General features: G+C 38.7%; 1 protein-coding gene across 3 annotated transcripts in view; it reads right to left on the minus strand.

Annotated features, from left to right (window-relative positions):
* LOC101169822 (DIP2 acetate--CoA ligase A) overlaps positions 1-13,304 on the minus strand; it is an 82,064-nt gene that overhangs the window by 6,459 nt on the left and 62,301 nt on the right. For all 3 annotated transcript variants that reach the window (XM_078939948.1, XM_023951215.2, XM_023951214.2), the window contains 25 exons: positions 12,526-12,723; positions 12,234-12,325; positions 11,442-11,552; positions 10,173-10,296; positions 9,984-10,093; positions 9,712-9,814; positions 9,055-9,119; positions 8,367-8,460; positions 7,813-7,932; positions 7,595-7,709; positions 7,293-7,432; positions 7,061-7,197; positions 6,773-6,853; positions 6,204-6,331; positions 5,938-6,052; positions 4,926-5,127; positions 4,719-4,819; positions 4,296-4,376; positions 3,690-3,807; positions 3,436-3,557; positions 2,424-2,535; positions 1,835-1,944; positions 1,567-1,697; positions 1,287-1,455; positions 954-1,124 (listed from right to left, as the gene is read on the minus strand). In XM_078939948.1, the coding sequence (XP_078796074.1) occupies positions 954-1,124; positions 1,287-1,455; positions 1,567-1,697; positions 1,835-1,944; positions 2,424-2,535; positions 3,436-3,557; positions 3,690-3,807; positions 4,296-4,376; positions 4,719-4,819; positions 4,926-5,127; positions 5,938-6,052; positions 6,204-6,331; positions 6,773-6,853; positions 7,061-7,197; positions 7,293-7,432; positions 7,595-7,709; positions 7,813-7,932; positions 8,367-8,460; positions 9,055-9,119; positions 9,712-9,814; positions 9,984-10,093; positions 10,173-10,296; positions 11,442-11,552; positions 12,234-12,325; positions 12,526-12,723 (3,050 nt within the window). The remainder of the gene's footprint in view (positions 1-953; positions 1,125-1,286; positions 1,456-1,566; positions 1,698-1,834; positions 1,945-2,423; positions 2,536-3,435; positions 3,558-3,689; positions 3,808-4,295; positions 4,377-4,718; positions 4,820-4,925; positions 5,128-5,937; positions 6,053-6,203; positions 6,332-6,772; positions 6,854-7,060; positions 7,198-7,292; positions 7,433-7,594; positions 7,710-7,812; positions 7,933-8,366; positions 8,461-9,054; positions 9,120-9,711; positions 9,815-9,983; positions 10,094-10,172; positions 10,297-11,441; positions 11,553-12,233; positions 12,326-12,525; positions 12,724-13,304) is intronic.

Consider the following 13,304-nt stretch of genomic DNA (forward strand, 5'->3'; position numbering starts at 1 on the left):
TGTTTTTTGGAGTATAGGTTATGTATTTTTTAGTTTGGCCAGAGGTGCGACTTACCGGTATACTCAGGAGTGACTCAAATGTGATTTTAACATAATAAATATTGGGCCCTTAAAGTTTGTACTCTTGCAATAACAGTTGTTTCTAAGTAACTGCTAGAGGGCACTGTGGGTGCATGTATCAGTCTTTGTTACTGATAGCAGTACAGAAAAAGTGTCGTCCAAAACAAACATGGATATTGATATTTTTGGTATTTGCGTAGAGACATTATTATTATTATTATTTTCCTTCCTCAGACTAATGCGGGACAGCACGGCATCAAATTGGTAAAGATCGCCATTAAAAAAAAAAGGACTAAATGATCACCTATACCCAGACATGGAGACATTTACAGATCCTTTTGTGGAGATCTTCAAAATAAAAAAACCTGGTCTCTCAACGCCATCATTTTATCTTTTGGGCATCATAAATGAGATTTACAGTCGATGCTTCCATGTAGAGATGAGGCTAAACTTGATGGTAGTTTCTCTTACACATGATGGAAGCATCTAATTTATGAAGATGATTTTGGATTAGAAGAATTGAGCATTAAATTTGAGGAGCTTTAAAAATAATGTAAACCAATCATTTAGGCTTTAATAAAACTATAAGCTGGTAAATAAAAAATGTTTTTCCCAGATAATTTTGTTAAAATAAAAGAATTTAACACCCTAAAGGTCACTTGCCATTAGTATAATCTAAAAAAACTAAAATGTTACTTATGGATTCTTATGATTTGTTGAGTGCAACGAATGATTTACAGGATTTTACGAATATCACCTTTGATTTGAATCATTTTGAACTATTCCCTTTACTTCTAGAGCATTTCCCAGTCAGTCACAAAGTTACAAAAAACACAAAATAATTTTTTTTCTTTGCCATCAACAGCTCTCAACGATCCATCCGATCTGCTTACCTGCAAACAAATTGCTACGTTCACTCTGCAGCCGAAGGTGGTGCTAACAGCTCGGGGTGAGAGGCCCAAGTCTTTGAAGATCTTTGAGAAGGACTGAGTGAGGGCTATGCGCGGCCTTTCCTCTGCAACCACCATGCACGTACGTACACACGACAGGTTCACATTCCGCAACTGTTTAAAAAGACAAAGTAACACCAGAAGAAGAAAAAATATGTTTGTGAAAACTTTATTTTAACAGTTGCATGTGAAGTAGATATCTATTGCAGATTGCAGATCTTTGTTGGTGAGAAAAGCTACAGTTAAGATTTATCACAAATGAAGAGACAAACTAACCCGCAGGGCCTCGGTCTGTGTCCCCAGACCCTTGGTGCACATCTCCATAACGGAATAGGAGCAGAAGGTGATCCGCACTTTGTACTGACTGACTGCCGTGAGCCAGAGGGAAACATTGCTCTCCAGCTCTAAAGGAGGAACCAGAATTGACTGGTGTCCCGAGTACACACTAAAAGAACAAATCAGAGCAGCAAACAGATAAGCAGGATTACAAGCATCCAAATCAAAATGCGTGCTTTGATTTTCTCCAAGATGTATTTGTTCTGAGCTACTAATTCACCTGCATAGGCACCAGAGGGCAAAGCCCAGGCCACAGTAAGGATCCAGACAAATGGCGATCTGCCGCGAGGGGTAGAGTTCACACTGAAGTTTAATGGAGCGACACAAGGCACTGGTGGCAGAGTGAGACATCTGAAACAACAACATGACACAAACGCAAAAATAAGACTAGAAACTGAGTACAACATGGAGAAAGGGAAAATAAAGCGTGGTAACAACTGTGCTATCCTGAATGAATAGAAGCAAACATTAAGAGGACATCTGCGTACTTTGACCCCTGCTAGGATGCCTGTTGTGGACACACTGAAGTCCAGGTAAGCCAACATCTCTGGAGTTGGAGGTTTGTACATTTGGTTATTCTTCTTTCTGGGGAGATCATCTGAAAGCCAAAAAGAACAGAGGTTCACACAATCACATTTACTATCAAACTGAGAAGTACAAACTGAAGCACCTCTTTGTGTTCATAGACGTACTCTGATGATCTTTTAATCTATTGTAAAAACGTTCCCCACTGGTCTTTAAAATATGATTATGCTGTTTTTAGCCAAAATCAAAAAACCTGTATTGTTTTCTATGGAGTAACTCACTGTTACGAGCTCTCCTTCTAGCTTACAGCCCGTCACAACCCCAATCCAACATTACCGGTGCAAAAAAAATTGGTGACAAGCTATTTTTCAAACTGCATTTTTCATCTGCTCATGATTCACAACAATTTGAATAAAGAAATGCTCAGAAATGCAGTCTTGACCTTAATTTTCTTTATACATGTCCTCCAGCATCAGAAATATAACAGAACAACAACAAAAAAAAACTATTTTCATTGGAGTGGGTCGAGGAGGGTTAGAAACCTGAATGTACCTGTGTCCAACACTGTGGGCCAGCTCTTGATGTCTACAGCAGCTGCAGCATCTTTTGATTTCAGCAGCTTCATTATTGCTTGAGTTGTTAGAATACACACAGACTTACTGACCTGTAACACAGAAGTATGCAGTTACACCACAAAGTACAAGTTCGGCTGAGTTTCCTTTAACTGTTTAACACAGGAGCCTTAGCTCCAGTGTTGACATTCTTCGAACCAGTGGTCTCCAACTTTTTTAACACCATGGAGCAGTATGACGTCACACAAAACTGTCACGGACCGGTCTTATAAATGTAGGCGAATGATTATTGTAGCAATACTACGATGAAGGAAGAACAGATACGTGACAAGAGGAACCCTGAGCTTTTATTTTGACACGCATGACATTGTACATGGCACAGGTGTCATCATCTCCCCTTCCCACACTCATGGTGCAAAAAAGAAGTACTATCTATTAAATGTAGCTTTCTTTTTTTGGAAGTTGAAGGCTCCTCTTCTGTCTCCTGGCTGGGTGTTTTCACCTTGCCAAAGAAACTTTCCAAAGACGTTTCATTTTGCTAGCTCCTGGGTTTGTTTTAGCGGTAACGTATCACGTGACCGAGAAGAGCGCCTTGGCCTGCGTCAAGAGTGACATAGACAGATGTAACAGAGAATCGGGTACCGGTCCGCGGCCCGGTGGTTAGGGACCTCTGCTTTGAACTACCGTATCTCTTATCTGTTTATGCATTTCATGTAATTCCAGCGGATTCTGAAGAGGAGAAAAAACAGCCTTATGCTACTATGTAAAGTTCTTACGCAATCAATGTCAATCAGCTGAGGCTGCAAATAAATTCAATATACAAAGCTGCTTTCTCCACTTTAGAATCCGTTAATTGTATAAATGGAGTTACATTAGTTTAAAGAGTGTGTTGTTTAGCTGTTGCTGGCAACAGCTCCAGTGTTAAAGGTTTAAATGTTGATTGAACCAGTTGATATTAAAACTGTGTTATGAAGGACTTTCTCCACTTTTACCTCAACAATCATTTTGACAGTTGGTAGAGTGGTCGCCAGGTTCTGTGGGTGGGGCGGTCTGACAGTCACCGGCACACAGCCAGCATACAGGCAGCCATAGAAAGTGGAAATCAGGTCGATTCCTGTATGTAAAGCACACAAAGGTGAGCAGATTTTTAGCACCTGAACAAAGTCTTCAGTTGGGTCTTAAGATATCATAACACTCCTGGACTGAAAGTAAGGCCTGCACAAGAAGAAATTGCAGCTCTGTTCACCTGGTGGGTAGACAAGTGCGACATGGTCTCCAGTGTTGAGGCGTCCCATCAGCGCAGCTGCCACTCGCTCTGCCCTCTTGTGCAGCTGCAGACAGGAAGCGGTGCTGGCGACTGCACCCTGAAGGAAAATCATACGTTCATTAGATATGTAACACCATCTCCTGAACACTAATCTTTTTGCTAAAATAAATAAAAATTAAATGTAAATGTATCAAATGACAGACGAAAACGGTAAAAAGCAAACATAAAAAAAATTGCTTTTTTACAATATATTTTACTGAAATGTAGAAACTTTTTGGGGTTGTTTTAAAGAGAGTAAAGGAAATTGAGTGTAAAGGATCACTGTTAACTTTACATTTGTCTTTAGCTGCTAAAATGAGCATCTTCTTCTTGGGACGTTGACTATTTTATGAAGTGCATAATTAAGACAGGGGAAATTTTATAAATTACATAAAAAGATTCACTTGAGTGTGAGTAAATTTAAGACTAAATAGAAGTAAAAGTACATTTCTGCAAAATCTTATTTCGGTCAAATATTAGGTGAGAAACAGCTTGAGCAAACATTTTAGTCTGGTAGGATTTACCCCTGCAGTGGAGGACGTTTACCTTTGAATTTAAAACGAGGAACAGTGGATGGTCTGGAGTGGCCTGAGCTCTCCACTGGAGAACATCCTGAATATAAAGAAACTACAGAAAAAACAAACAGTTAACTTCCAATTGGCCCAAATACCTCAAATAAATAAAGGTGAACAACTGGTCAAGATGAGAGACGCTTACATTTAAATTCTGATAGCAAATATTCCCCCAATCAAAGTTAATGACAGACACAAAACAATACGAATAAAGAAATGCAATACGGGATTAAAAAAACAGGAATCAAAGGCGATGCTTTTTTTTCTGCTGCTGAAAAAAGATGGAAGGAAATAAAACTGTTGCTCTGTGTGATGATGAGTGCACCTCTAATTCTAGACAAGTGTTTTCAGTATGCGGATTGACAGCATGGGTGACATGAGAATCTATTTTACGTACCTGGTCATTGTCCTCGACTTGTCCCAAGTCTCTGCCACAGGCTTGTGCTATCCTCTTGCCTGCCACTAGGTTGCCCACAATCATAGAAGCAGGCCCAACCTCTATAGGAAACAATCAAAATCAACATCCAGGAGGTCAGCAAAAACATTTTTATCATTATTTAAAAAACTGCAAGAATCCCCTACTAAAGGACAGGGCTTGATGTACCTGGCTGCTTTTGTCTTGGCTTGGGCAGATTGGTGACGCATGTATGAGGGCACATGAGGACGTTGCAGGGGTGCAGAGCACCTTCCAGGAAGCGCTGCTTGGTCTCAGATATGTGGATGCCTCCTAAGGGAGCTTTAGGAAGCATGTTGGCAGGAACCAAAGCCAGGCAGTACACCCCAACCTGGTGGATGCTGTCAATAGCCTGAACAAGAAAGCATTGGTTTAAAAAATATTAGAAAATATCAGACATCTAAACCAGCGGTTTGGTGCTCTGTGATGTACGTGAGGCTGAGCCGATTGCTTTTTTCTTTGTGTCCTTTCCAATCTGCACAGACGTGTGCAAAGTTCAATAATTACAATTATATTGCAGTAAGCTACACAATAAACATTATAAAAGAAACTGATCCTTTTGTAAAATAGTTAAAGTACCATCCAATGATCCTTTGATCTACTTTAAAAGTGTTCCCAGTGGTCTTTCAGTTATAATTATGCCGTTTTCAGTCAAAATTTAAAAAACGTGTCGTATTCTAAGACAGTTTCTGCAGAGCGGCAGGAGTTCATCAAAAATTCACCTCTAAGTTGTGGGCGGGACTGTTGGCATAGAGATTGCATGTGCTCATTTCCCATCATCCCTTTGTTTACGCGCTCCCTCACTAGCTTACAGCCCCTCACAACCCCAGGCTAACATTAGCAGTGCAACATCAAAATTATCCAGGTGTACAGTTTTGAGCAACATGGCAGCTCAGACGAGGAAAATGAAGATGTACATGGATCTAGTCCTCTGCAAGTGAATGGAGCAGGGAGCTTGTTGCCAGATTTTTGTTTCAACACAATAACTACAAAGTTTTTCAAACTGCATTTTATCGTCGGCTCCTGATTCCCCACGATTTGTATAAAGAAAACTCACAAAACCAGTTTTAATCTTAATTTTCTTTACATCACACCTGTTTTTTATTGTCTTGAAATGTAAAAATGAACAAAAATGTCCAATTGTGTATAAGCAGAGCAGTACCTGAAGGACACGACTCATCCACTGGAAGCTGTCCTCCTCTGAAGCGTCTGGCCTCTGCTCTGCCACCACAACAATCCTTTCATCGTGTAGCACAGACACGGAAAACACTGCTATCCTGAAAACACCACAAAAAGTTACAGGTGGACTGCGTACTTTTATTTAAGGTGCCCTGCCCTCATCAGTTAACAAACCACGTGGCATGTTCTTAGTAAAAACAGGAACAATGTTAAAAATGTAGTTTTGCTTTCAGGTTGTTTCTTCTTTACCTTCCTCTGTATACAAACTTCATGGGCTCCACAGCCAGCGCCGTAGCAACCACATCATCGGCGTTATGTCTGCGGCCACTGACCACCATCAATCCATCCATCTTTCCAACCACAAACAGAAGGTTGTCCTGAGGGACAAAGCATGAACGTTATATCCTGATTCTCATAAAAGGTCAAGACAAAGATTTTATTAAGGTACTCCAAATCCGTAACAACGTCTGTTTAAGTTGGATAGTTTTAAAACCAACAATAAGTCCAGGCATTAAAAGTTACTGAGTAATTAATGATGGAAGAATGAAACCTATAAAAATGTGTAAAAATTAAATTTAAAAAATAAATAAAATATCATCTTCATAATCCTAAAACTTAAACTGACTAATTATGTCTGCAAATAAGATTTTAAAAGTGGCAAGAAAAACAATGGATAGAAAGAATAATTTTATTTTTATTGTAATAAAAATACTTTTGGTATAATACAGTTGTTATCATGATCATCATAATAATATAACACCAAACCAGGTTTTTTTAGATCTGAAAGTAAGGTGAGACTGAATAAAAAAGTGACTTACTGGTCCCACAAAACCCAGCAGAGAGGTTCTAGTGAACGGTCTGTCACTGAGTGGAGCTCCAGATGCTTTTACTGGGATAGCCTATAGCAACACATCACTGTTAAACTTCCAGTTTAAAGTACTCCAACACACAGAAAACAATGTTATTTAAGTTAAAAATAGCAAAAATTTAGTTTATGAAGGAATAAAACGATTAAACCAAATCTTTTTTTGTATTTATTATTATTGGGTTGAACCTACATTACACAACAGTTACAACAAACGAAAGAAAATTTGAAGAAAACTTGCCTCAAAGATGTTCTTGGTCATGCCTGGCAGACCATAATAAGCAAGACCAGAGTTCCTGGAACTGACACAGATCTCTCCAACCTCATCTGTTTGACACAGATAAGGAGTTCCCTCCACTCGTACCACACAAATCACAGCTGAGGATGCAAAACAAAACCAGAAGAACACAGGCTTCAGTTCACTTCAGTTTCCCAGAATGGATCTTATTTCCTCGTGTGGATGTGTGCCGTACCTCCGGGCATGACCTGTCCCACATCCTGCACCGTGAGGACAGAAAGTTTCTCCTCTGAGTCCACTCGGATCACACCGTGGCTCAGCCCACCCATAGACAGAACCGCCTTGCCTGGAGGAGGAACCCCCGTTTCTGGAGGTCTGTGGAAATAAAGCTCCACAGTTCCAGGCAAACACAGCCAATATATTCTATGTTATGTAAAACAATTCTTCTGTATTAAAATATTTGTTGGGTCTGTTAGCAGGGCACGTGCACGGTATTGGAAAGCTATTCTTTGTTAAATTGCAGGATTAAAAGTTGACCTGCGAATGGCCACAGTCATGGCCTCCGAGGAGCTGGCACATGGACAGATCACCTCAGGTCTCAGCCCGCGGGCCTGAAACACATTGAGGAAGGCATCGCAGGAGGATATCGACCCTGCCGTAACAAGAAATCGGTCAAATACAAATAGAAAGTAGATCAATATCAATGTATTGTGGCTCTGTGGGGACTCTTAAACAAATGTTGGAGTTGGACTCACATGGGTTAGCGCCATCAGCTACGATCAACATGCGCAATGAGCTCAGGCTGATGTCTCTCTGGTCTCTCTGAGCCAGAAGAGACCAGTGCATGTCCCTGGACTTCACCACCGCCACCCGGGCTGTAGAGAGACAGACTCACAATGATTTGCTCACGCAAATGCTCCGTCATCCCACTTAACAAGCAATCACAGTACAGGCAGACTCGGAGGTCGCTGAGTGACTCAGCAAAGCTGGACGCATTTAGGAATTTTATTCTATTTATTGGGAGCTTAAACTTCCACTGTAAATCAAAAATTGCAACAAATGATTTATCTTATCTATCAATATGAAAGTTCAATGGCAATGAAAACTATTACTGCAGCTACACAATCTGTGGTAGTTATGTATAATAATTCAACTCCTAATAACAATTTTAATATAATTTCATAGAAAATAGCAGAAAGGGTTTGATTAAAAGTTGAAGTCAAACTGGGTAATGGTCAGATAAAATGGTGTTCGTGTGAATGAAATTCAGCAGAAAGAAAAAAAAAAAGTTCAGTTACATGCATATTACCTTTGTATGTGTGAACCTTCTGTATCCAGGACAGGGGATTGACTTTCATCAGGAAGTAAGGGATGCTGATGACATGCATGCGATTCATGACACTCTGTTGTAAGAGCACGAGATCAACAGAAACTGTTTAAAAAGAGCTTTAAGCGTCTAAAAACAAAAAATAAGATGTCACAAAGCATGGAAAATCTCAAGAGGAAAAAAACCCAACAACTTTCTAATAGTAAAGGAACACAAAGGTTTATCATTGCCAGCCGTAAAGGAAAACCGTAAAATCAACCTTTATGGCATTTGACTAAAACTATGCAGAGGTGAGTTCAAGTTCTGTCAATTTCTGAAAATAGCTGTAATTGCAGAATGTGATTTACAGCAGAAACTACTTTCATCTGATCAACTTCACAATCTAAAACTTAACTTTGATTTATTAAAAAAAAAAAATCATGTTATCAATTTGAAGAAGGTATAAATTCAGTTGATAAAAAAATTAGGAATTCAAGTTTTTTGTTGAAGGAGTATGCCAAAAGGTGAAGAACAACATCATATAATATATTAAGGATATGCGCCTTAAGCATAACCCTCTCATGTACATATCTTGGTAAATAAAAAATACCGTAAAACACAAATGTACTGGAAAAGTATTTTTGAATGAAACTCTACTAAAACATCCCTTTGTCTTTAAAAAATAACTTACTGTAAGAACACCATGCCATAATCCTGCTTCTCGCTTAAAGTCCAGGACGTTGGTCATGGTTTCCCCTAAAAACAAAAAAAAACAAAAAAAAAACATTACAACAATCCAAAATCAGGTTGAGCAAAATAATTGACCAATTGAAGCTTCTTTCATCCAGCCTGTTTGCTGCACCTCTGATGTTTTTCTAGAACTCTACATTCTACATAAAACAGTTAGACTGGCAGCCATCAACTATAGTGTATTTTTTGTGCGTGGCTTCTGTCCAAAATTGTTTCTAGTTTGTCATTTTCATTTTTCTCATGCAGCTAAAAGAACATTGTAGTAGTCTAATGTAGACGTGAAAGTTAAATTATAACTGCCACACTGGAGGCTGATGTAAATCTCCAAAGTAAGTAGTAGAACCAGATCTTGGGGTCTCTAGAGGGGGCTGGTGCAGTTAGAAGTTATTTAGAGAGAAACTGGGACACTGGAAGAAACGAACTGCTTTGCTTTCTTCCCCAAACCAGGTCTGTCAGGCAGACAAGCCTAAGCTGAAAAAACCCATTTATTAAGCTGAAAATACACTTAAGAAGGCGCTCAAGCTACTCTTTATTTAATACATTTTAATAATTGATGGGGTTATTGATAAAGTTTCAGAGTGTGCAGAGACCTTCCTACCTTCTGTGTAGCCACAGGCCTCTGTGAGGGCTTGACAGTGCGCCAACATGGCCGAATGAGACACTGTGATCCCCATGGTGCTTCCTTCTTTACTGGTTTTATACTACATTTAACACAAACATTTAAAAAATGAAGACAATTTTTAATCAAACTCACAAAATATCTATTTTGAGAGAGAAAAAGTTACCACACCAAAGATATTTTTGAACATTTATTATAATAAAACCTATTTTTAATGAAAAAAAGATATTTCTTTAATAAAGACAACGTACTTCAATATAAGCAATGTCATTGCTGGCTTCTCGAATTGCAGGCTGCCAGTCTTTTGGAGGCTTCGCGACATGTTTTCCATCCGCCACAAACCACAACAATCGTGGCCATCCTGCAGAGTCACACACACAGGGTTTGTAAGCACAGTAAAGCTACGCTGAAACCAAAAAAGGAAACCCATCAGGCTTTACCTTTGAATGTTGCAACCTCCCCTGTTTGTGCTTTGGGCAGACCTTTCTGACAAGCATCAGTAGTCAGTGCTAATGTGACTCCACAGCTACCCAGCAGAAAACCAATCTGTTGACTTCCGGCATCCTGCGAGATTTATGACAATGGAAGAGTTACTTTTCCACAAACAAATCATATCAGCAAGTTCAGATATATTTACAGAATTTGGAAATGTAGGGATTTCTTTGATGGAATAACATACAATCACTGTTTAAAATTCAGAAATGTACCGTATTTTTGGGAGTATAGGTCGCGTTTCTTTGCATAGTTTGGTCAAGAGTGCAACTTATATGTGATTTAGGAAAAAAAGCATAAATCACTAGGTGTATGTATCAGTATTTATCTACTGACAGCAACGCAAAAGAAGTGCCGCTCAGTCTTATGTCAGGCTCAGCGGAATTGTTCAAAAGTGTCACACACGACAAATAATTCAATGGATTTATTGATTATCAACTGATTTGATATAAAGAGTTTATTGGACTTATTATTATCAACTGGAGGTAGGAATGATACCCCAGATCAGATGCTAACTTGATTTTGTTTGACTGACTGTGCAAATTCAATTTAATTTGGATTCTAGTTGAGTTAATGAAAATATCAGACACAAGCTAAAGGGAAACATACAGAAAGGTGCGAGGAGATCAGTGGAGAGACAGAGTGAGCAGAAGAATACTGACAAAGAACGGCAGAGGAAAAACAAAGAGACAACAAACAGAGCTATAACTGTCAGAATGAATCAGTTATTTTCCGGCTCATAAGTAGAGCAATAGTTTAAAACTGGGTAGAATGACTCATCATCTTTAATTACAGCATAGTTTGTGCCAACAGCATCTTCATAAAGGGCAATCAGGAATACAAATTAACATTTAGCCTGCAGGAGATCTGTGAATGAGCTTGATCTGCTCTTCTCTCATAGAAACTACAAAGCTCTGTGGCTGCAATGAATATTTTGGTGCTTGAGTTGGGGGTTTCAAAGATAAATCCACCTGGATATTCTTTAGTAACATTTAAGCATTGAATATAAAAAATGCATTTTACAAAAGAAACATTCGAGCTGCTTTTAGGAGCTCTCACATGAAGATACAAGAAATACCAGCAGGGGTCAGTATAGATCTGATCTGTTTTGATTTGGACAAACATGCCATTTGACTGAAGTGTTTCTGACACAACATGCTGTTAAATATGGCTCGATTAGTTTGCTAAAAACATTGATAAAGCTGAATTGTCTTCACCTTTCTGGTCAGTGGTACTTCAATAGGCACAGGGACCAGTTCTGCGAGGAGACAGCCGTAGAAAGCCACCATGAACATCACCGGGTCATTGTTGGGGAAAACAAGTGCAACCTGAGGGAAAAATAATAACAGTTAGTGTCCTATTTCTAAATATCTTTACTGTTAAATAATATTTATTTTATCTAGAGTGCAAACATTTTTAACTTTAAAACTTTAGATGGAATTAGAGGGACTGAGATAACACAGATTCAGACCAGAAAAGATTTGATGTTCTTCTCCACTAAACAAGTCTTAAGATGTCATTACTGTACCTGAGAAAAGAGCAACGCAAGGTTGAAATACCACATTTAAAACTGGGACATTCTCAAGAAGTGAAGATTATTGCTTTGGCTGAGTCGGTAATACCTCAAATCTATATTTAAACAAATGTTGTGCTTTTGCCAGCAGCATTCTGCAATCAGCCCAAAAATATACAGTTTCACTTTAATGTTTGGCAAGGAAAGCCGAATAGACCTGGCACTCCTGTTTTTTTATTTTAAGTTGAGAAAAGATTAAAGTTTTTTTTTTTTTTTAAACATCTTTATTTGATTTAGAATCTTTAGAGATTCCAAGATTTAGATTTACACATTAAGACGCTGACCTAAGAAATATTGAAATGTTAATGTTAATATTTAAATAATCAGCGTTTTTAGCTGTCATTTCGCTATTCAGAGAAAATCTCATGATATAACAAGAAAGAAAAAAAAAAGCTGAATCCCCCCAGCATGTGATATACAGTAACTCATGACTTACTCTGTCTCCCGGCATGAGTAAAGGCTCATTTCTGCTGCTCAGCTTGTTGAGAAGAGTGTAGGCCAGTTTCTGACAGCGGGTCCATAGTTTACCTACAGATTGTAACACAAACATTTTAGTTTTCTTTTTAATAGGCTTTAGCTAAAACATGTTCTCATCAAACAAATAAACAGACAGACTGAGCTTTGTAAAATAAAGAAATCCAGCCTTCGCCCAAAAGAAGACAGGGACACAAATATTCATTAGAAGCGTTTCACGATTGTGGGACAATAGTGAACAGAGTCACACCTACCATAGGTGAGAGTGTAGATGGGCTTGCCAGCATTGTCCAGTGCTGTGAGACAGGGGCTCTTTGGATGGGTGGTGCCCCATCTTCGTAAGGCTACTGGCAACGATACAGGCCAGTTGGTGATCCCCCTAAGAGGCTCTCCTTCCAAAGGACTCATCTGCTGGCCTTCTGGCCGAGGCTGGTTGGGATCTGGCTGCTGAACTAACAACAGAGAAGGAAATGGTTGTTTTTTTTAGACGGTAAGGTTATTGAACTAATACGGTGGCCCTAAAGCGCAAATCACAGCAACAAATCACTAAGAGCAAAAACGAATAAAATTGAAAAAAATCCAGAAACCAAAACTTAATTCCAAAAAAAAGAAATGAAAAAAAATGATACATTTCGGACGACAAAATTAATTCAAATAATTTAAAATAAAATAGTTTTTTTTTTTTTACTTGTCCTGTCCAGCAGCTGAGTAAACATAAGAGCTAAAGGTCTCTTGTGTTGGACAAATTTTACTGTTAAAATAGGGGGTTTATGAATCTTCATACACGCAGGGAGTATATTTTTATAAACCCCTTTTGTACTCGAGGCTAAAAGTTATTTATAATATTTATGTTTGTACAAATTTCTTGTAGGACTGGACAGAAAAAGAAGAGAGAAACGGAGAGTGGGATGTACCTTTTCCGGTTACTATAATAAAGAAAACAAAACATTTAGACTAAAAGTTTTTTAACATGAAGTGATATTGGATGTGCACCGTTCCAATCATAAAACTTTTATTGGACATTCAGTAAGCC

Source organism: Oryzias latipes, chromosome 21 (genome assembly GCF_053564925.1).
Source record: "Oryzias latipes strain Hd-rR chromosome 21, Olatipes_Hd-rR_3.1".
NCBI lineage: Eukaryota > Metazoa > Chordata > Actinopteri > Beloniformes > Adrianichthyidae > Oryzias > Oryzias latipes.